The sequence below is a fragment of the Podarcis bocagei genome (assembly GCF_964188305.1).
Source record: "Podarcis bocagei genome assembly, chromosome: 5".
NCBI classification, from domain to species: Eukaryota; Metazoa; Chordata; class Lepidosauria; order Squamata; family Lacertidae; genus Podarcis; species Podarcis bocagei.
This window is the reverse complement of record NC_138129.1, coordinates 51,689,338-51,711,569: the sequence shown is the minus strand read 5'-3', so window position 1 is coordinate 51,711,569 and position 22,232 is coordinate 51,689,338. Positions and strand designations below refer to the sequence as shown.

The 22,232-nt window shown below is 48.5% G+C and overlaps 1 protein-coding gene across 5 annotated transcripts in view; it reads right to left on the bottom strand.

The window, feature by feature from the left end:
• The window catches only part of SZT2 (SZT2 subunit of KICSTOR complex), an 89,883-nt gene that overhangs the window by 4,349 nt on the left and 63,302 nt on the right, over positions 1 to 22,232 (bottom strand). For 4 of the 5 annotated variants that reach the window (XM_081195223.1, XM_081195225.1, XM_081195224.1 and 1 more), the window contains exons 42-67: positions 21,896 to 22,019; positions 21,204 to 21,356; positions 20,280 to 20,382; positions 20,009 to 20,123; positions 19,749 to 19,860; positions 18,667 to 18,785; positions 18,383 to 18,547; positions 17,781 to 17,868; positions 17,144 to 17,194; positions 15,128 to 15,301; positions 14,609 to 14,955; positions 13,792 to 13,958; positions 13,373 to 13,470; positions 12,536 to 12,668; positions 12,227 to 12,354; positions 12,002 to 12,111; positions 11,250 to 11,432; positions 10,903 to 11,173; positions 10,482 to 10,561; positions 9,093 to 9,218; positions 8,083 to 8,285; positions 7,311 to 7,404; positions 7,079 to 7,159; positions 6,685 to 6,759; positions 1,750 to 1,963; positions 750 to 933 (exon numbers count right to left, since the gene is read on the bottom strand). In XM_081195223.1, coding sequence (XP_081051349.1) covers positions 750 to 933; positions 1,750 to 1,963; positions 6,685 to 6,759; positions 7,079 to 7,159; positions 7,311 to 7,404; positions 8,083 to 8,285; positions 9,093 to 9,218; positions 10,482 to 10,561; positions 10,903 to 11,173; positions 11,250 to 11,432; positions 12,002 to 12,111; positions 12,227 to 12,354; positions 12,536 to 12,668; positions 13,373 to 13,470; positions 13,792 to 13,958; positions 14,609 to 14,955; positions 15,128 to 15,301; positions 17,144 to 17,194; positions 17,781 to 17,868; positions 18,383 to 18,547; positions 18,667 to 18,785; positions 19,749 to 19,860; positions 20,009 to 20,123; positions 20,280 to 20,382; positions 21,204 to 21,356; positions 21,896 to 22,019 — 3,698 coding nt within the window. The remainder of the gene's footprint in view (positions 1 to 749; positions 934 to 1,749; positions 1,964 to 6,684; positions 6,760 to 7,078; positions 7,160 to 7,310; positions 7,405 to 8,082; positions 8,286 to 9,092; positions 9,219 to 10,481; positions 10,562 to 10,902; positions 11,174 to 11,249; positions 11,433 to 12,001; positions 12,112 to 12,226; positions 12,355 to 12,535; positions 12,669 to 13,372; positions 13,471 to 13,791; positions 13,959 to 14,608; positions 14,956 to 15,127; positions 15,302 to 17,143; positions 17,195 to 17,780; positions 17,869 to 18,382; positions 18,548 to 18,666; positions 18,786 to 19,748; positions 19,861 to 20,008; positions 20,124 to 20,279; positions 20,383 to 21,203; positions 21,357 to 21,895; positions 22,020 to 22,232) is intronic. The other variant, XM_081195227.1, reaches the window with a different exon arrangement.

Here is a 22,232-nt window from a genome sequence, read left to right as displayed (position 1 = left end):
TCCTCAACTGTCAGCAGCAGTAAAAATTGGTTGGCGGGATTGTCCTTGGTTGCTTTTGACTGATTGAGAATCAATGCGAGACTCCGCAATAAGCAAAATTCAGGTAAGTGACTAGGAATAATAATAATGACTAGAGTAAAATAAAAATAAAAAATAAAAAATTTAGAGAGTTAAACAGCGTCGGAGAAGTGTGGTCTGTATTTCCAGGCCACCATGCATCTGAAAAAAATAGACTCTAGCCTACAAAAGCTTATTCTATAATAAAGGATGTTAGTTGTGGAGGGCTAAAGAGTTGAGTACAAAATGAAATGCCTTCTTGTAGCACCTGAAATTAAATACTTCCTTTGTAAATCAAATACTGACAGTACCTTATTGGACTTCTGCAAATAAAAATCTCTTTTTCCCTAAATCACATAAAACAAATAATTCATTTGCAATCATTCAAAATGCATTTTTGCCAGTCTTGGACCTAGTGGGTTAAGTCCTAGGTAACACAATATAAAGCCTTAGGCAGAACCTGAATTATTTAATCTTTGTGCAGTGCCTAGCTATGTTAGGTGCATCCTCATAATCATCATCATCATCATCATTGCAGAAAGACATAAAAGGTGAGATACCTGGCGGCCTTTTGAATGACGAAGGTGGAAGAAGATGCATGGCACATGAAGTTTAGGGAGTGGGGCTCACAGACAAGTGTCGTAAGTGGCACTGAGACAAGAGATTATCAGAGCAGCCTGGAAATCACTTGCCTGTTCCAGATGGAGACTAGGGCATACTCATTTTGCTCAGGGCTGGGAGTGCCCTTCTTGCCCTCAGCGCTAGTTCCTGGTTTGGCCATGCGCAGTGGTTTCATATGATAGGTGTTGGCGTGGTCAGTTATATAGTTGTACAGCTGGTGTGCTGTAATGGAGCTGGTAGGCAAGGTCAGCGCACCTGTAGGAGAAGTGGAAGGATTACCATATGTTTGCTTATGGCCGTAGGATCGTTTGGTTCTGGGAGTCTGTCTGGGGGACAGAGGTCTATCTGCTCCACAAGACAAACCTGAAATGAGTCCTTCTGGATGCTGTCGTCAGAGATAGTGCAACCATCTTCCAGATGTTTGCCAGCAAACCTTAGCCTCTGCTGGTCAAGGGAAATGCCTGCTTTGTTCCTTTAAATCACCGTTAGTTGTTGGCTACTTATGTCAGCACGCTGTTTTGGGTTTATTTTCCTTTTTGCTGATCTTCTAAAATGATCTTCTAAAATGTTTCCCTTCAACTTCTTGTTTGAGTGCCACTTGCTTTAAAGTGTTTTATTAAAATAGCTCTTTAAGCCCACACAGTCGGCTTCTCCCTGGTTCTTAGCTACTGGGTTCCAGAGTTCAAAAGGCCCTTCTGTTGTTAAAAACAGGAAGGGTTTTATAGGTCCTTTAAATTTTTGGCATACTCCTGTGCTCATGTAACCAGGTACTTTCGCGATGTGGAGCCAGTGTGCTAAAGGAGGGCCAGCAGCACTGAGTTTTTATTCTACTAGAGTAAAACCTCCTTCCCACTTGTCTATGTCAGATTGGAAAGCTCATTGTTGTTAGGACCTGACTGGTTTACAGCTTATAAGCAAAGCAAGAGGTCCCAAGACAGAGATGAAGATGATGACAGGACCTTTGTGACTTCTCGGAATACAGCCATCTACTGGGGCCACAGAACAGGTGCAGTTGGCTGTGCAGAGTTATAGCTGTCTAAAATCTCCTCAAATGCCCCCAGAAGTTCTCACCTTGGAAGATGTGATTGCGTCCAAACTTGGGGATGTCAGGGTGCTGGGCAATGAAGTCTTCCAGAAAGCTGGTGAGGTGATAGCCTTGCCGCAGCGCCATATGGGATCCAAGTAGGTACTGGTGCACGATGCGCAGGTGGAAATCATAACTGAACGAGTGCACATGCATGAGATCACGCACCTTGTCGCACTCCTCCGTGAAGAGCATAGAAAGCTAAGGCGAACAGAGAGAGAAATCAGACCTGAAGCCAGTTGCCTAAGGAAGATGCAGTACTATTGTATGGGGCTGTATAGAGGGGGTTCAGAAAAGTACAGAGAAAAGGAAGTAGTGAGGGAAGTAGCCTGATGTTATCCAACCTAGGCACCTAGGTCATACCTTACAGAAAACACCAGAGTGCCCCTGTCGCTAGCCACTGAACCCTGGGTGCCCTTTTACCTACGCTCGCCCTTTTGCCCTTTCGCTTCAACCTGCAGGAGAGCTAGCTGGATGAGGACCTTGCCTGGCTACTAAATTGCCTACTGTGCCAATCTCAGATGCAGGTAAAATGGGCACAGTAATACAGCAGTGGCTCATGGGGACTGTGGTTTCCATGTGGGTCCTCCATTAGCTTCTGTTGAAGGTCCTTTCAAAGGGATCCACCAAAGATTCCATCAGTAACACAAGGGTGATCTCCCCTGCCTGGATGAGAAACATCACAGCTGCAGTGTCTCTGTGATCAGTTTAAATTGTCTCAGCAACCTTTTTCTTAAAAAAAAGAGAAACAAAAAACTTTCTACTCTTAACACTCCTAAAGGGCAAAAAAGTAGAGAAAGGATAGAAATAAGCAAACTAAAAAGTCTGGCAGAACTCTGCCAAGGTCCTTTACCTCTTGGAGTTAGGGAGGTCTGGAACTGCAAGGAGGTTCTCTACCAGAGAGGATAGCAGTGGCAAGTCTGATTTGCACAGCCTTCCCAATTGCAGTGAGCAGGAGAATCAACCCTCCCCTACTATAGGAAAATTGGGGTGCAGCAGCATGTAGTAGGACTGGCTCCTGTAGTTCCTGTCTCAGGAGGACCATGCAGGGCCATGTGTGAGGTGCTACCACCCCTGAAGTTCTACTCAACATATGTGGAAGTGGAGGAAGTTTGTGGCTGTGGGAGGTGGAGGCAAAGGCCGTACGCCAATTTCCACAGAAGAGTGGAAAATAAAACGCCCATCTCCGCCATTAGACTTGGAGGTTTCTGAGTACAGAATCATGTGTCTGAGATACAATTAGGATAACTTTAAGCCATCACAGTGGATCTTGGCATCAAATAAATAAGTTGTCTGGCCCTTCTTTAAAGTAGTATATTTAAGGCTTATACGGGTAAAGGTAAAGGACCCTTGGACAGTTAAGTCCAGTCAAAGGCGACTTTGGGCTCTGGTGCTCATCTCACTTTCAGGCTAATGGAGCTAGTGTTTGTCCACAGACAGCTTTCCGGGTCATGTGGCCAGCGTGACTAAAGTGCTTCTGGCGGAACAGGACACCGTGACGAGTGCCAGAGCGCATGGAAACGCTGTTTACCTTCCCGCCGCAGCGGTACCTATTTATCTACTTGCACTGGTGTGCTTTCGAACTGCTAGGTTGGCAAGAGGTGGGACAGAGCTACGGGAGCTCACCCCTTTGTGCACACCCAGGGTGCTCTGTGGGTGAGTGAGGATTCGAAGCAACTTAGGAGGTGCTGGCTTGGTTTAATTCAGGAGGAAAACATATAAATGGGAGCAGATGCCTAAGTAGGCACAAGAAGAAAAATTTGGAAGGATCTGCTTTTTAAAAAGCTGTTTAAGAAGTTTGCGCGAGTGACGTTCCCATAATTGCAAATAAGGCATGTGCATTTTACACAGTTCCATTCCAATTGCCAATTTCAAGCATTTTTGTTTACATTTCGTTCTAATATTTCTATCTGATTTGTCAGAATTCCAGCTTCTCTTTTTTATATAAAAAAAAGAGAAGCAGGCGCTCATTTCCAAAGACTGGAAGAATGAGTTTGTAAAGACTAAGGCAGCATCTCCTAAATGCTTAGACCAAAAAGTGTCCAGTGCTAAAGTGACTCTTAAATATGCTTCAAAAAGTTCACCATTTCCCCTCTCCCATGTGTCCGTATCCTACGAGCCCCATTCTTCTTCCTCCTCTAACAGTGCTGTTAAGACAGAATAGGGCAACCTGACATGTTTCTCTAAGCAGTTAAGTTCTGCTGATGGGCTGGCCTGGTGTATGAAAATAAGGTAATCAAGTAATCCAACGTTCACATAATTTGTTGAGACTTCTGTGAAGCTGCAGCAAATTTAAGCTGTTTAAGTTGTAGAATTCTGTTTCACAGTTGACTAAAAGCAGATTTAAAGACAGCAGCTTCTATGTGGAAGCCACTGAAAAAAGCATTTCCCCACATTGGTACAGTCAAACCTTGGCTCCCAAACGCCTCTGGTTTTGGAATGTTTCGGCTCCCGAACGCCAAAAACCCAGAAGTAGATAGGTAGCCGTGTTGGTCTGCCATAGTCAAAATAAAAAAATTCCTTCCAGTAGCACCTTAAAGACCAACTAAGTTAGTTCTTGGTATGAGCTTTCGTGTGCATGCACACTTCTTCAGATACAGATGTTCCGGTTTTTGAATATTTTTCAGAAGCCGAACATCCAACGCAGTTTCCTGCAACCAATCAGAAGCCGTGCCTCGGTTGTCGAACAGTTCGGAAGCTGAACGGGCTTCCGGAATGGATTACGTTCGACAACCAAGGTTTGACTACTTGGACTACTGCAATGCGCTCTACGTGGGGCTACCTTTGAAGGTGACCTGGAAACTGCAATTAATCCAGAATGCGGCAGCTAGACTTGTGACTGGGAGTGGCCACCGGGACCACATAACACCGGTCCTGAGAGATCTGCATTGGCTCCCAGTACATTTCCGAGCACAATTCAAAGTGTTGGTGCTGACCTTTAAAGCCCTAAACAGCCTCAATCCTGTATACCTGAAGGAGCATCTCCACCCCCATCGTTCAGCCCGGACACTGAGATCCAGCGCCGAGGGCCTTCTGGCGGTTCCCTCATTGTGAGAAGTGAGGTTACAGGGAACCAGACAGAGGGCCTTCTTGGTAGTGGCGCCCACCCTGTGGAACACCCTCCCTTCAGATGTGAAGGAAATAAGCAGCTATCCTATCTTTAAAAGACATCTGAAGGCAGCCCTGGTTAGGGAAGTTTTTAATAAGAAGGACACTGACAAACTGGAACGTGTCCAGAGGAGGGCAACCAAAATGGTCAAAGGCCTGGAAACGATGCCTTATGAGGAACGGTTAAGGGAGCTGGGCATGTTTAGCCTGGAGAAGAGGAGGTTAAGGGGTGATATGATAGCCATGTTCAAATATATAAAAGGATGTCACATAGAGGAGGGAGAAAGGTTGTTTTCTGCTGCTCCAGAGAAGCGGACACGGAGCAATGGATCCAAACTACAAGAAAGAAGATTCCACCTAAACATTAGGAAGAACTTCCTGACAGTAAGAGCTGTTCGACAGTGGAATTTGCTGCCAAGGAGTGTGGTGGAGTCTCCTTCTTTGGAGGTCTTTAAGCAGAGGCTTGACAACCATATGTCAGGAGTGCTCTGATGGTGTTTCCTGCTTGGCAGGGGGTTGGACTCGATGGCCCTTGTGGTCTCTTCCAACTCTATGATTCTATGATTCTATGATTCTAATATTTAATGCTGTATTGTTTTTAACACTTGATTGGGAGCCGCCCAGGGTGGCTGGGGAAACTCAGCCAGATGGGCGGGGTATAAATAATAAATTATTTATTATTATTATTATTATTATTATTATTATTATTATTATTATTATTATTGTTGTTGTTGTTGTTGTTGTTGTTGTTGTTGTTGACTGTACCTCATGTAGCAGATATCCTTAGCCTCTGTGCTGGCATCTACACTTACAGCATCTACATGCCAGACTTCCACAGCTCAGGTAGTGGCTGCATGTGTCAAGATCTCTTTAAATGTTACAGTAGACAGTTGTCGCTAACATTAGTGCAGGCAGTTCATATACTATAATCTGCTCAGGCTAGATTATAGAGCTGCTCAGGCAACTCGCTGCTGCTTCCAGAATGTGTCCGGTGTCACTGGAATTCAGGGTGTCAGTGGGTGTCTCCAAACCCCAGACAGAGTGAGGAGATGGCAAGTTATTTTCTGCATTTGAAGGAAGGAATGGAACTCTGTAGGACCAGCTTTCTTCCCCCAACCTCTCACAGTGCCCAGTGCCATGGACTGACACCCCATAATACAGTAAGAGACCCAGCTAAACCAGGAATAGGCATGACCAAACACAAAACAAACCCAGACAAAATGGGAGCGTATCCTCTCATATTCTGGCGTCAGCTCCACCTAGTGAGATAACAGAGGCTGTTTGTAGCTACGAACCTGAGAAGGGTTGTTGAGCAGCATGCAAGCAGGAACCAAGATGCTCTCCATTTCAGAAACCAAAGCTATGCCTGCTGCAGAACCACTGCTCAAAAGGTTGCCAGTCCTACCTTGCAGGAAGGGTACAGGCTGGCACTTCTAATCCTCGCATATATTCAAGAGTAGGGGAAGCCTCTCTTGCCTGGGTCAAGCATGTCTAGATCTTCAGGAGAAGGCATGCCTTCTGTTACTCAGAGATCTTGGGGGCAACGCCCAAGTCCTGAAGGAAGCTTAAAGCTCAGTGCAGCACAAAAGGATAGTGGCAATCATTGTTTCTCTCTGCTGAGGCACAGCATAAGCAAGCGAACACAATGGGGAAGATTACCAAGCCACAGCCAAGGGAAAATGTGGCCTTATTGAGTCCTCAAGCTCAACTCCTACACCTCCTTCTCAAGGGATTCCATGCATGTGTATTTCAATATTTTCTATATCCATCCAGTTCTGACCTCCAGGGCAAGAGAGTGAACACAGCAATATTACCTGTGAGTTGACAGTCTGCCCCATGGGGATTCGTGAGCACTCCAGTGCGTACTGCTTCACACAGAAATAGCAGCCCTAAGGAGAACGGCACCGGATGAGATATTGGCTTTCATCTGCCCCTAACAACTACACACCGGCATCTACAATGTTAACTACTGCTTTAAAAACTGTTTAGAGGTGGTATTCCTGCTTTCATTCAGGATAGGCTGTCTCAACCTGTATCCCTCCCCCAATGCCCATTGAGTGTGTGTGTCAGTTGAGTGGCTAGCCATACCTTCAACTTAGACCCACCTCACCCAACTGGCCTATGAGCACTTGCGATGGCCGCTTCCCCTTAAACAAACTGGTCTGGCCTGTTGTGCTTAGCATGGAAGGAAAACCTGTTTCCACTCACCTGGAAAGCTAGCTCCATGAGCACGATTCCCCCAGGCAGAGCTCTCTGCAAGTGGTACGTGGTGACAGGAGGGCTGGCGCTCTGGAAAAGAAGCATTTGCGCTGGAACAAGCTCTGGGACCCTTTGTTGATGCCTAGGGAACATGCTCCACCCCTCTCTCCAATGGCCAAGCCCTCTCTCCCTGCCAGAAGGTCCCCCCAGTCCCCCCAACTCAAAAAGCCAGGCTGCTCACCTTTGGGCTCCCCTCCGCCTTTGGCCTGGTGTATGAGAAAGAGGCCCGGCCCTCAATGCCCATTGCTGCCAGAGCTCGGATCCTGCTGGTGCTGCTGAAGAGCAGAAGAGAGACAGGGAGGGGGAAGATTGAAGATCTACAAGGGTGTGCTGGGGGTTAGAAACAGACTGGGATCTGCGAGTGAACACCCCATCACATTTCTTCTACGACACACTTCTCATGGAGCTCCTGCTGATTCTCCCTCCCTCTACGCAAGCATGTCTTCCATAAACTTGTTGCTGCCCAAAGCAGCATTGCCATCATTATTCTTAACCTGATGTCTTACCCACCCTTCAACATAAGGCAGGGGTCAGCAACCTGCGGCCCATGGATCACCACCACCCGCTCGGGGACACCTGCCGCCCACTCGGTCAGCTCCTGTACGCAGCGCTAAACCAGTGCGGAGCAGAGTGGGGACCGCCTTCCACGACGTTGGCTGGCTTCCCATTGGCTGCAGGAAGCTCCTGCAGCCAATGGGAAGCTGTGCACGCCTCCTCCACGCCGGAAATAGTGTTCGCACATGTGTGCGCATTCCGGCCCACTGCAGCGTCTGCGGGACCGGGAACCAGCCCAAGCCACAAAAACTTTGCCGACCCCTTCCGTAAAGTGTCGGAGTTACAGCCACCTGAAGGTACAATAACAAAAACTGTTTAGGACGAATTACAGTCACCACAATAGGTGGATCCATATATTTACTATTACCACTTGTGCCCTTCCAACAATCCCCACTGACCTGCGGGTGGGGGACGGCGGGCGCACCTGCACCACAATGAAGCCCATGCTCTGCAGGTACTGGATGTACTGCTGCAGGAAAGTGTGGCACAGCTCCAGCAGCCAGGCCTCATCCTTGGTCCGACATGGCAGCCCCTCTGCGGAGTCACAGCTGTGGCTGCGGTCCCTACCAGATGCCGTGGAGTCATTTGAGCGGTGTCGCTTCTGAATGGCAAAGGAGTAATGGGAGAATTGGCATTTTCCTCTGAGTAGGCAAGAGAAAAAGTGCCTTAGAGGAAGGGTGGCTAACTGCCTATTCAGGAGGTGGCATGGCCTTCCAAGCACATTTTTCTATCCTATCCCCAAGACCCCACTGAATTTTGCAGCGAGGCAAAAGTCCTCCCCCCCTCTCCCAAATATCCAGTCATCAGATCAATAATGGGCAGGGAGGGCCTATACCCCACTTCTCAGATGATGCGCATGTGCATGTGTGTGGGGAACCTTTGAGGTCTCAGGAGGGTTGGGCAGAGTGCATGTAGCTCAGGTGAAAAAAAAGATTAGCCACTCCGGCCTTAGAGTCATATTTGCGCTTTCAGTTTTCATCCAATGCCTTTAAAAAGGAGCTGTGGAAGGGGGAGATTATTGGTTTGCTTCTGTTCTTATTTTTATTATGGATTTTGTGTTTTTCAATATTGTGGTTTCATGTTGTGAACTGCCCTGAGATTTGTGAGTACAGGGCGGTGTACAAATTTAATAATAAATAATCAAACCCATCCCCAGAAATCAGCTTTGATAAAACTTGGGGATACATAGAGAGTAGGGTCCTGCCCCACTCCTAGCCCCCAAAGGCTAGGAGACTCTCAACTCCATCACCTAGGTTCTGCCAACCTCCTTCTAAGCCATGGGAAAGGCCTCTTGTAAGTATCTCCTCAGCTGCCTCTTCCCGGTATAGCCGGGGATAAAATAAATATGGGAGGGAGGAATGACAGCATTATGAAGGACTCTCTCCCCTCTCCCCACCCCCCACTTCACCTTCCCCTCCGGCTTGTTCTGCTGGTCAGCCTGAATCTGTTGCCGGAAGGTGGGATCAAAGAGCAACGGCGTGGCACAATAATGGACCAGGCGGGAGGACTGCTTCAGCGTTTCCAGATCTGCAAGCTGCACAGACACAGACACAGGAGGTTAACTACGACAGGTCTCCAGGCCCATTCCATATGGCCCCAAAGTGTCAACCCTGGCCACGTAAAAACTTTGGGAGATTAAAAAGTGGAGCTGGTAGAGTTACACAGTGATCAGGAGCTCAGTTCCCAAGGATTTTGCTCCTGCCCATAGAAAACATATGCAAGCATGGCATTGGCAGCTTGACAACACAGCTCCAATCTTGTGGTATTTAGATGATGTGCCCATTTCTTCATTTCTGAAAGCATTGGGGGGGTGGGGTGGGGGGCTGTCAATGACTAAGAGCCATGATGGCTCTGCTCTTCCTTCACAGCTGGAGGCAGCGATACTTCCGAATACCAGTTGCTAGAAGCCACGGGAGGGGAGAAGGCTCGTGTGCTCTAATCCTGCTTGCAGACATGCCCTAAGCCTAATGTTTCCTTTGAAGTTCCATATGAAGCGATGCATTCACTTATTAAAACAAAGACCCACCTCAACCCCATTAAGAGAGGCTGCTAAGAGAAGCACGCACAGCCCAGTTTCATTTCTCTATCCTTGTGAGATTCGACACTCACATGCTCACGTCAGCTTATTATGCAAGATGACATCTCTTACCTACCTCAGTCTAGCTCACAACATCCCGTGAGCATGATGGTAAGGATAGCGTCTGAGGCACCTTATGTCACCTTCTCAATTTACACTACAAAACAGCTGCTTACATGGTACATATTCTCATCTGTCGGCAATAATGAAAGACCAGAGCGATCATAGAGGGGAATGGCCTTCATGTCATTCCACCTGACCTTCCCTGAACATAGCCAAGAACGAAGTAGCACAGTGCACAAACAGACTTTCTCAGGGCAGGTACAATTTCCACTGGAAGCAGTGGCACTTGTGTACTCCTGCTGTGTCCTCCCCAACACGCAACCCCACCCAACATCCCATAACCTCGGATCAGCTGCTGAAGGTGGGAGGAGGAATTGTGCAGATGGCTTCCATGTGCGAAGCATTAACAGTGTCTTGGGTTCTGCTTTTTTAAAAGGCGGGTGTTGAAGCACAATACCTTCTAGGTCCTGTAGCTTCATATGATGTTGCCTTTTCCTGGGGAAGAACACCCCATCCCATGCCACCTTCCCTCTCACTGTTTCCCAAGAACAAGCCCCACCCCACCCCAATATTTGGGAAGCAGCGTCAAGGCCCTGGCACCTAAGTGCTGCCCACATCCCAGCTGCTTTCCCACGCCCTTGAAAAACCACAACTCACAGTGATGGGCATGTTGGACTGTGCAGACCGCTGTTGCCACGTCACAAAGAGATTCTCAATTTTCATCTGTTTCTCCAGCTCTGTGGAACAGGAGCAAAGGCTGAGGAGAGCAGGACCAGAGCCCCAGGGCCCTTCCTCAAACAAGACCTCGTTTTCTGGCAAGCTTTCCCTGCAGACAACTCAAGCCACCTCACTGTTTCACATCAGCTCACATATGCACAGCAGACAGACAGAGAATGACTCTACTCTAAGCCATTCCTTTCCACCCCGTTCGCTCTTACAGCTTGCCACTGCCTTGCTTTTGGCTGCCCTGGTAAACCCCTCATGGGCAAAGACTTGTGCAAAGGTCCTAAGAGCTGTAACAGCCCTTTAGGATACAGCTGCAGGGAGTGCAGTCCTTTGTCCCTGTCCTCCCACTTACCTTTCCGCTCCATGCTCTTGATCTCCAGAAACTGAGCTCCGTGCTGGCCCACACGATCAAGCGTGGCCATCTCTGGGCTATGAAGGGTAGGCTGGTTGACCGAGACGTCTCGGAGGGCCTCGTCGAAGGGCACCATATCCGGAGGGAAGTGCAGAGGCTGCAGGATGCGGGCAGAGCTGCCGAGGCGACCGGGCTCCCTGCCTGCGGGGACGCTAGGGCTCCGGATCAGGAGATCCACATCCAGTGTTGAGTTCAGGAAGGGATTTTGCTCCTGGATAGAGATAATCAATGAGAGCCAGTCGTGGACAGAGCGCCCTGCACACAGGAATGCACAAAGCAGGGCGTACCTGTTTGCTGTCCTCATGCCACGGGGTGTCCATGTAGCAGTAGTGATGGAAGAGCCCAAGCTTCTGGCTGATCAGGCAGTGCACCACATGGGCGCGGGCATTCTGCCACTGCAGCAAGCGGGTGAGGGAGCTGCTCAGGGCACTGCCCTGGTCCACCGACCAGTTGTAGGTATGCAGCACCAGCTGGAGGGGGAAAGGGAAGCAATGCAAGACCAGACTCAGGCTGCTGATCCAGACTGGGACGGCTCTCAAGCTCTATTATTATTATTATTATTATTATTATTATTATTATTATTATTACACTTTTCAAGTTTATACATTTGACTGATTTTACAATCATTTTGACATTTCAAAACTTGATTTCCTTCCTCCTCTTCCTGCAGTTCCTTAAATGTATTTTTACTATCTTCTGCATATCCAAATTAACTTAATTTGCTCATTTATTCATCTACTTTAAATATATACTCTTACGAAACTGCAGGTTATTACAATAATCCTGCCAATGTTCTTATCTGTTTACAATTTATCTGTAAATATTCAATAAACCATTTCCATTCTCTTATAAAAAGTTTGTTATCTTGATTTCTTATTCTTCCAGTAAGTTTTGCCATTTCTGCATATTCCATAAGTATTTGTACCTATTCTTCCTTTGCTGGGACTTCTGCTTCTTTCCATTTTTTGGATGACTCCCAAGTTCAAACTGAGCCCAGAGGTTTTGCAGTGGCTGCATCACTAACTCAGCCGATACCCACCTTTTTGTCAATGATCTCCATGAAAAGAAATCTTTGCCGGGGAGCTACATCAGAACTTTTCTCTGCAGACCCAAGCTCGGTGGCCTCAAAACGCTGTAATCCCTTGGTAGCTGAATGAGACAAGACACCACCACAAAGCTGACTTCAGTTTGCGAGATTCCTGCCTATACACAGAGATATTAAAAAAACCTGCTGGCCCTTTCTGGCTCCCCACTCTCAACTCACCTTGCTCTGTGCTGCAGTGCCACTGGTGGAAGCTGCGTCCAAGCAGGGCGAAGTGTCGAATGACAGCTGGCCGACTGCTGGTGCTTGGTGTCAGGGAATGTGGCACAAAGGACGCCCCTTGGGGACCACTGCAGCAGGAGACAAGCAGCTAAGTCAAGGCACAAGAACACCCGTCCTATAGACCCAGTCCCCTCTCCCACATGTAACATTCCCACCCTGCTAAGGAAGCACCCCTAGGCAATTTCCAGTGGCTGCCTCTCAGCTGATCTACCAAGCTACTCTTCAAGGGAGCACACACTTAGCACCTACCTGACTTTTTCAAACACTTTGACAGTGGTGTCATTTGCCAAAGTAGTGACTAGGTTCACTACCTCAAGCATGATGGAGGGGAGCAGGAAGCGGGACACACTTTCCGTGGCACATTGCTGCACTGAGGGACACCCTGCAGAGGGAAATACAAAGTGGGTCACTGGTTTTGCTGCACCAAAGCATTAAAAATAAATAAATTGGGCCATTTTGTGGCACCACCAGCCTGGTGGTTGCTGTCCTGAGTCAAAATATCCAACAAAGGGGAATGGAGGCAAACCAATCAGCACTCACTGCACCTGTATTCATTCCTGCATCTATTGGAAAGAGGGACGTGTACCCAGAGCTGGCATGAACCTTTCCATGTTCTAGGTCAAAAAGCCCCGAATTCTGTGCTCGGAATAGTATAAGCAGAGAGACAGGGAAGCATGTGGTGAATAAGAAAGGCGCATATGCTCAACAGGGTACACAAGCCAAAGCCACACCTATTTGCTCTTAATCTGGTTTCTGAGCCTTAACTAATTAACCTCATGTTTGCAAGCTTTTCTCCCCAAGACAGAGGTTAGACATGGGTCGATACCTAATGCTAGACGTCCTCAGAATAGATCCATTTAATCAATGGACTTAAGTTACTTAGTGTACCGCCATTCAATCTAATGGGTCTAACTCCACCACGTATGTCTTAGTTGGGTATCGCCCATGGGGCTCTGCTTCCTTTCTAAGAAGCTTGGGATCTCATATTCTTCAGGAAAACAAAATTGAAGGTAGAATCTCTCCATGCTGAGTGAAGGCAGGACTAGCTGAGGCACTGAAGGATTAGGGCACAGACTAAGTACATACCCAGGCGGTTCATGAATGCCATCCAGGACTGGCAGGTCTGGCTGAAAATTGGGTGCAGGACTCCGACATCCCCCTCCTCTAGCTGGCAGGCGCGGCGTCTGCAAAGAGGAGATCCACTGCCAAGGTTAAAATCAAAGGGAAAGAACGAGGACCCTGGGCCAGGCCCCTGAAGTGTGTGAAAGGTTACAGTGCCCAGAAGCCAGCAGCCATAATCCTGTATAATCCGTACTCAGCAGCACCAGCGCTGTCCTCGCAGGGAGGGCCAGCCTTGGGGGTGTGGGGAGGAGTTTTTCTGGGTGTGCAGAAGCACACACAATCCGGTTCATAGATTAAAGGCTGGGTTTTGGACTGAGGCATTTCCCCCTCCCACAAGGTCCCACTGGATTAAGAGGGTGGGGAAAGACTGCCAGGACGCTTGCCTCTGGGCCTGCCCCTGCTCAGAAGTTGCCGCAACACGTTCGTGGCTCGAGGGCTGTTTCACACTCTCGGTCTTGTGGCGGCGGCGGGTTCGGCTCTCTTCAGGCCGCTCCAGCACTATGTCATCCGTGGTCTTGGGGCTCCCTTGCTCTACCGCCTCTGGTTTGCTCTGGGGGGAAAAACAAGGCCGTGAAGAGACAGAGAAAGAAATGCATGGGGCCTATTTCCCATTTCTCTGGCACAGATGGTTTCAGGCCAGCAAGGATCTGTATTGCACAAGCTGTATTGCACAACTCAGTATTTATATATAGCACTTTATTTTCGCAATAACCCCCCTGAGGTTTGATTCTGGGTCAAAGTGGCCCTCAGCCCCAAGGCGGCTAGGCATGAATTGCAGTGGGTGGAGACTGTGGCTATCATCTGTAACATGTTTACTAGGGAGTAAGTCACAACAAACACAGTGAAATTTGCTTAAACAGGCACAGGGTTGCACTGTGAGACCAGAGGGCTTGCCTGAAGCTCCTTCATGGACCTCATGGCAGAGCAGATCATATTCTTAGCTACTATGCCAGAGCAAAGCCATATATGATCTAACAAGCTCGCCCGGCACGACAAAAAACAGAGATATTGCCAAGCATCTGACAGACTACAATCCATGGCTGGCGAAGTGTGTTTCACTTGGTGGTTGTAAGTTAGTGCAGGCTGGCACTTTGCTGTAACAGCTCTTGAATCCAGAGCTCTTGGTTCTGGGCTCTCTCTTTCTCACCACCCCCAGAGCATACATATCCCACCGCCATCTTCCCTGGACAGAGTCCTTACCCGCATGTCCCAGAAGCTTCGTCTCCCCAACTTGTTGGTGGGTGTGACGGGCTCACCAGCGGCTGCAGTGGGCACAGTGAAATGCAGGGCAGGTGGACACGCTCCTCGGCGTCTGCCAGGCGGTGTCAACCCTTTTGTTTCAGACATTGTCCGCCGCAGGCTTCCAACACTCCCTGGAAACTCTGGCTCAGCAGATGGATCGACACACAGTGGGTTGGGCAGCACACGGAACTCCATGAGGGCGTCGCAGAGGGCATGGCGCAGAGCACTGCGCAGCCTTTCGGAGAGCTGCAGCAGGCTGATGTTGCCCTTCTCCCAAATGTCCAGGCGCACCAGAGGACAGAGTGCTTTGGAGGAAAAGCCAGCGTCAAGAGGATGTACCTTGGAAAAGGCAACAGCAGTGCTGGCCTCTTACCAACCAGGCTCCCTAGGCTTCTAGGCAAGCCGACTCAAGCCCAATTACTTTGCCCATCTGATGCCACCGTTCCTAGAGAGCAGACAGAAGCCCTGCCTTCTCACCTGGCTGTGATGTGCCAGGCTCAGCCTGGTGCTTAGTGACAGCTGTCAAGCTCTCGAAATCTGCCTCCTGGAGAAAGGATGTGCTCAGCAATGCGGTGGGTGGTCTCACCCAGCGAGTCAATGAGATGGGATTTCCACGGTCGTCCACAAAGGATAGGGCAATGCATGCAATGCCTGCAGGGGGAAAGTCAAAGGGCCGCTTGAGTCCCAGAGGCCCAGCCCTCCACTAGCATAGAGCTCCTAGGAGACCACAGCCTTAGGGAACTTGTTACAGACACACAGCCATCCTTTGGAATGCAACTCAGGGTGATTTTAAAAAAAAAAGTAATGTGGAAACAAGTCACAGGTGGGAAGGAGGGGTCGGGGTGGAAGACATGTAGCCAAGGAAGACACCACAATCACGGAGATAGGGAAGAGGCCTGCACTTGCTGGGGATGTGGGTTGCAAGCTGTCATCTGAAGGAAAGGATGCATTCATCACAGGTTCAGCAAAGCCCAACCAGCAAAAGCACCAAGGACGGGACAGGAGACAGATCACATCTCTCTGGGCATCATTTCCTGGTGCAGCAAGCAGCTTAGCCCCTGCACTGCACTCCAGCTTGCACTGCTGTGCAGTGTGATCATGCCAGGAGTCCCTCAGAAAAGTGGGAGGTGGAAGTTCCATGGAAAAAATGAGGGGGCACCGTTTGGGCTCTTCTAACCTTCCTTCTGACTGCTCATGTGCCACATTGATTAATGCCCAGGGGAGGAGAAAGGGAAAGGCAAGGTGGTTGCACTAGGAATCACACACTGTCTTACTGACATTTTCATGACAACATGCAGAAGGATATGCAAGGATTTAAGGGCTCAGGACCTGGACATCAGCACTGTAGGCTTCTAAATGGAAAACTAACAAGTCACAGGCAGAAGTAGAGAGTCTCCCACTAAGCAGAAGGTGGGCATGACATTGGCAAAGGCACTGTATACCATATCATTTCATTCAGAAGATAGCACCCATAGGTCCCTATCTTCAAGGAGGCTCCCAGCATGCACCTTGTCTCCTGTCAGCTTTGCATGGGGGTCACATGGAAGGAAAAGGAATGCTTGCAGCAATGCCTGCTGGGAAGGGAAGTCTACTCCAGGCTTATGGTAACTGTCCCCACAGATGTAATTCTCCCTGCTCTCAATGAACTTGGCAGCTAGATGAGAACAGAGGGAAAGAAGGAAGGGCGAGCGGCATTAACTGTCTCGCTGCCAATAATATAAACCCAAGACCAGGTGGTTTCTTACATTCAGCTACCTAAATAACTACAGAACAGCCATAGCCTGCAACTAGAAAGCTTGCTAACAAAGACACAAGGGACCAAGTGAGCCAAATCACATGCTACTGAATGAAGCAACTTCCACCTCTAGTACCCTGGGTAAATATGGCACAGGTAAAATGTTCTGCCTGGTCCCCAGTATGAAGATTACTCAGACCAATTATAAGGGTGTTTACTGTGCATCCCCAAATGAGCACCAGGGTCAGTCATCTCAATCTATCCATCAGCTGATGTCACCAGCTGCAACATCACAGCCTCACGGAGCTCTTCTCCCAGCTCCAAGTTTATGCAAGAGATTTTACTAATCCCAAGGTACAAAATGAGGCACCACAACAAATAATGCTCCATAAATATATCAATCTTTTCTGAAACCCACAAGACCTTTCACTCCCACAACTAAGGAGGCTATGACAGAAGTGAAATTCTCTCTCTCTCTCTTTCTGAAAGCAAATAGGAAATTTGCAGCCATTTCTATCTGGAATCAGTGTGATTTCTTTAACCTGAGTCTCATCTCCAGTGGGGGGGGGGGATCTTCTCGTGGCCAAAGCATATGGGTTAGGAAACTACCCAATGGAAAAGATGTGGGTGGCTACACAGAAGGGGGAAAGTGGGTGATATAGAGCAGAAGCCAGAACAACAGCAGGCACAAGGTCAAAATGAGGATGGGAGCAGCGCTGGAAAAAGTACAGCGGACCACTGGAATCTACAGAAACTACCTTGAAACTGGGAAGGTGGAAACAGGTGCTGCACAAGATCCAGCATGGAACCTACATGACAGAAGAATGTTCAGACACACTTTGAGGTGATGCGTTACCCACACAACCAGACCACAGTGCAGGTGGGAAATGAGGCAAGTGTATGGCACAATGCAGACACACAGACACACAAACTAACATTACCCCACCACTGGGAGCTCCCAACAGTCCATAGGCTGCCAACTGATGCCCACAGTACCATATGACTCCCCACTTGATGTCTGCCTAGAGCTCATCACTGTGCTCTCACCTAAAAGTCAGTTCATTTTTAGCCCCCCAGTAGATGTTTAATGAGCTCCAATGAGCAGGAGCCACCATGACTGCACAACTCATAAGGCCTTTGGGGAGTGGAGCTCACTAATTTATGAACTCCTCTCTACCCTACTACTGGCTGGTACAGCAGTGGACAAAACGGAAGCCGGGGGGCCTTAGTTAGCTGACTCACATGGATTAAGCAGCATGTAGATTCAACAGCATCTGGCACCTGGGTAACCTACCTAGGCCAGGCCCACACCCCAGCATGCCGCTGTCCTCAGAGAGGGTGCATAGGACCATTTTCTTCTATAGAATTAGGGGGTACGACAGAGACACTTATTACCTTTGCCACCAGTGCCCTGGCCTCCAGGCTTGTTGTACAGATAGAGATCCAGGTCATGGCTGCTGCTGCTACTCTGGTGGAAATAGTGCTGAAAAGGAAGGCAAGAATAGTTCAATCAGACTATTTCCGGGAGCTGCATTTTCATCAACATGGAGAGCTGCCTTTGAGATCCTGAAGACCAAAAGCGTGGGGTACATCATGTAGGCTCTTAATCTCAGTAAATGATATACAACTCTTATGGCAGAGAATTTCCCAGCATAGAACACTGTCATAGACATTGGGGTTTTTTCCAGTCCATTAAAGGATACATAGCAGTAGATCACACATAAACATAAAAACAGTCCCTTGTATGACTGGTCCTCAGCGACTGAGATCAAGCTAGGGGTAGAGATGTTTGAGGCTGCCGGAAATTCTCATCCTAGTTTGTGCCTCTCATTCTGTTCCAGAACCCAGCATGCCGTGATCTGTTTACACTTCCATGCCTAGCCTTGTTACCCCTGGGGTGCTCATCATGCCTTTGTCCTTTGCACATATTCCCTTAGTCCTCTACAAGAGACAAACACTGAAGTCACCCCCTGAATAGGCAGCACCCGTCCTCTCACCTTGAAATGGTTCTCAATGTTGCTGTCTGTGTACTTGGGTGTGTGCAGGAAGATCAGCAGGTTCTGACGCAGGTAGCAGGCTATGGCCGGGAGCCAGGGCAGGCACGAGGGGGGCAGAGTGAACTGCAGCACTTCAGTGGGAGGGCTTCCTGGAGGCTGTATGAACTGCACGGAGAAGGACTTGTCAATGGTCTGATACAGCCTGAGCACATCCAACCCAGAGGCCTGGAGATTTAGCCAAGAAATAAAAGGTGGTCTTGTCCTATTTGAAGCACGGCCTTTACCTCCACATCAGCAGGGGTGAGCTTGCAGTTCCGCACAAGCATGACTGTGATGATGTCCAGGGTGGCTTCATCTAGGCGCCTGCGTAGAACCTTCACTAGCTCATCTGTGATCTCAGGTCCTAGAGGAGCAGAAGAGTTGCAGTATGCAGCCTTTGTCTCATACAAGATGCTGAGCCCTCTTACGCTTGAGCCACCCCATACCAAACCCAGCATGCTCCATTTTTCAACAGCCCACGCAGTCTGGCTACTGTTCCTGAGGGTTACCTTTGCACCTATCTACTCCCTCCTACAATTGCAGCTTTAGTGGTAGAGCAATGGCTTTGCATGCAGAAGGTCCCATGTTCAAACCTGGCATCTCCAGGTAGGGCTAGGAAATACCCCTGTCTGAAACCCTGGAAATCTGCTGCCAGTCAGTGTAGACAATAGATGGACCAAAGTCTGGGACGGTATTAAAAAAAAGGAAGCTACCTATGTGCCTTTGCAGGTTTCCACCTGCCATTCCTTTTTGCAACTGCTACATTAGTTGTGTTCCAGATCAATGATCTGTGTGTGCTGCAAAGTAAACTATGTCACAAGAGAGCAGCCAGGCTTCCCCACTGACGGCTGTCTGAAGGAAAAGCCCGAAGCAGCAAAACCACAAGGGAAAAGAATGTCAATGGCTTGTTATTAAATTACAGAGGAAACAAAACATTAACACAAGATTCCGGAGAGCTGATGAACTAAAGAATGGGAAGGGAGCAAAAGGCTGCATTTCCCTTTGTTGTTGCAGAAAGGGCTACAATGCAACATATATTTTTAAAATCCTGTTAAGGTGGGCTTTCCCAACCGGGTGCTCTCCAGGTGTTTTTGACTATAATCCCATCAGCCCCAGCCAGCAAAGTAGATGGTAGAAATTGTAGTCCAACGACACAACATTTAGGAGGCACCAGGTTGGAAAAGCACACCTTAAAGGAGACAGAGTTACTAAATCCAACGCTCGTCTGGTCTTTAAACACCTCAGGGGACAGGTAGCTTGACAGCAGCAACAAGATCTCAATAAGCCTCCCGTCTCTGACTTTATGTTGAATGGATGTGCAACTTACCTGCCGGTGCAACTCCATGAACCACCAGCTGGATATGCCTGTCCACTTGGCTCACTGGGCGGGCCGAGTCCACACTGCGGAAAGAGGCTGTCTCCAAAGAGGAGCGAGAGCCCTATCCAAGGAGAACGGAAGAAATTGAGAAGATGGAGCTGTCTCCCAACACTCCTGGAAAGACAGCAGAGAGCACACTGTGTGCATGCTCGCTCTTGTGCTCTCGGCAGCAAGGGTGCCGGGGTTCCCTGGGAGGAAAAGAGACTCACGCTCAGGTCCTCCATGTATATGGGCTCCTGGCTGCGCGAAAGGGCCAGTGAACGGCATGGAAGGCTCTGGGTTTCAGCTTCCCCACCCTTCCCACTGGAAGTGGTCTCAGAGAGTCTGGAGGAGAGAGTAACAAAGAGGAGAGGGTAAAGCCAAGGGCAATGGACTCAAAGGACATTCCAAAAGGAGATGCCAGCAGAGGAGATGAAGACACCACAGGTCAAGGCGGTCCCCTTGCTTGTGGGGTGCCGTATGACAGGATGGCGAACTTACCGTAAATAGAAAACAGACTTGGTTGAGCGCTCCTGGTAAACAAACATATTCTTCCTGTTCACAACTGAGAAAGCATTGAGCACAGAACGCAGAGCCTGGATGGCTGCAGGGGAGAGAGAGATGGCTTACAAGTTGCAAAGTCTGACCCAAATGCACCACCCACTGCTATCTTCAAAAACCAGCATAGCACACGCCCCTCTTCAATTTTATTTCCCAAATATTAATCCAGCCTAATCCTCATAACTACTGCCCATTCTCAACATACCCACTTTTTGAAAAAGATCACTGCAATTTGGTGGCTGTGATAAATATGTACTAAGGGTATCCAATGGAGAAGTATCAAATCCTTGTATGTTTCAAGCTAAGGTGTTCCTTATCAGGGCATATTTGGGAGGGGGAAAAAGTCTCTTTATTGTTTCAAGCACTTGAGCTTCTTTTAGATCGTAGCTAGCCTGTATTAGGGTTTTATAACAGAGTTAGAACGAGAGCTATTTTTAATATAGTTCATTCCATGATGAAACCTTACCTCAACGCTAGGATCTCTTCTAATAAATTAACTTGCTCAGATTTTTATACTAAAAGCTTCCCTCCCCCCCAACACAAAGTCACTTCCTGAAAAATTCTCCCACTTGTTACACAAGTTCCCCCTTCTGTGCATTTTATCACCACAGTATTTGTGGCTCCTCCTTCCTGTAAGGAGCCTGTGGCAGAACTTCCTTGTTTGTAGCCTAACTCAGGCCACATCATTTGGCTAATCCAGCCCTCACACCAATCCTAACAAATAATTTGTATTATCAGTGTGCCACAGCTGGGGGCGAAAAGGCACCATGACAAGACAGAACTCATTGCCTAGGAACGGAGAGTCTGGGGATAGCTCCTCACATACCTCCCCAATACCAGAGCTCCCTGCATCCATATACTCACCGCGTGCAACACCCATATTGGGTCCCATCTTGAGTCGTGAATGCACATGGATGGTGGTGCTCCAGACTGCGTCGCAAGCAAAGTGTCCGGGTATGAACTGCATGGTGGCCGCCAGATAGTCATGGGGCTGGTAGCTCTCCTCTCCGGGGTAGTCTGCACAGCGGGAAATGCAATTCAGCAGGGCAGCCCTCTACAGAGTTCTCTGAAAGCCATCTACACAACACAGAGACTTTCCTCCTTCATGTACAGTTGTGTCACAAGATTAAAAGGCAAACACACACACCTCAAGTACCTTTAAACAGGGAACCTACAGAGCTTGCCCTGAAAAGCAGGATGGTGCATCACCACCAAAGTGGTGAAAAAACAGCAAATGAAAAGGATTCAACAGCTGTCACTTCCCCAAGTACTGCCCTGCCACAACGGGCAGAGTAAGAGAGGAATCTCATCCTGTGGTCTGTAGGAAGCCTGCCTCTGATATAATTAGGGCACAGCCAAACTAGTGGGAAAGCAGAGTCTCTAAGTCAGGTGTGGGGAACCCTTGGCCCTGCAGGGGTTGCTGAACTACAGCTTCCATCAGGCCCAGTTAAGGGATGTTGTAAGTTTTGTAAGGCCAAAGGTTTCCTACACCTGCTCTAGGCTCTAAGGCTCAGCACAACGTTATTGTGGATAAGGATACCGCTTTGCACTCCTACCATCAGGCCCAGTGCGCTGCCGGTAGGTGTATGGCGTTTCACTTTTCCAGATATCCTCCTCGCTCTCAGCAACAAGCAGGGAATTGCAATTATGACTGTCGTGCAGGTCCTGTAGCAGCAGCCGCTGTGGACAAAAAAGGGCCATAGAGATGGACTTAATGCTTCCTCACAACAGGAGGCCTGGCTGTAGAAGAAACTGGTATCTGCCTTGAAATTCAAGGGCAATATTTGTCTGCACGATTGTAAGCATACCAGAATGTGCTGAAGCTGGTACATCCCAGCTTCCTCATTTAAAATGTCAGCACCTCAGTCCTCATGTTTAAGGTGAAAAGTGCAT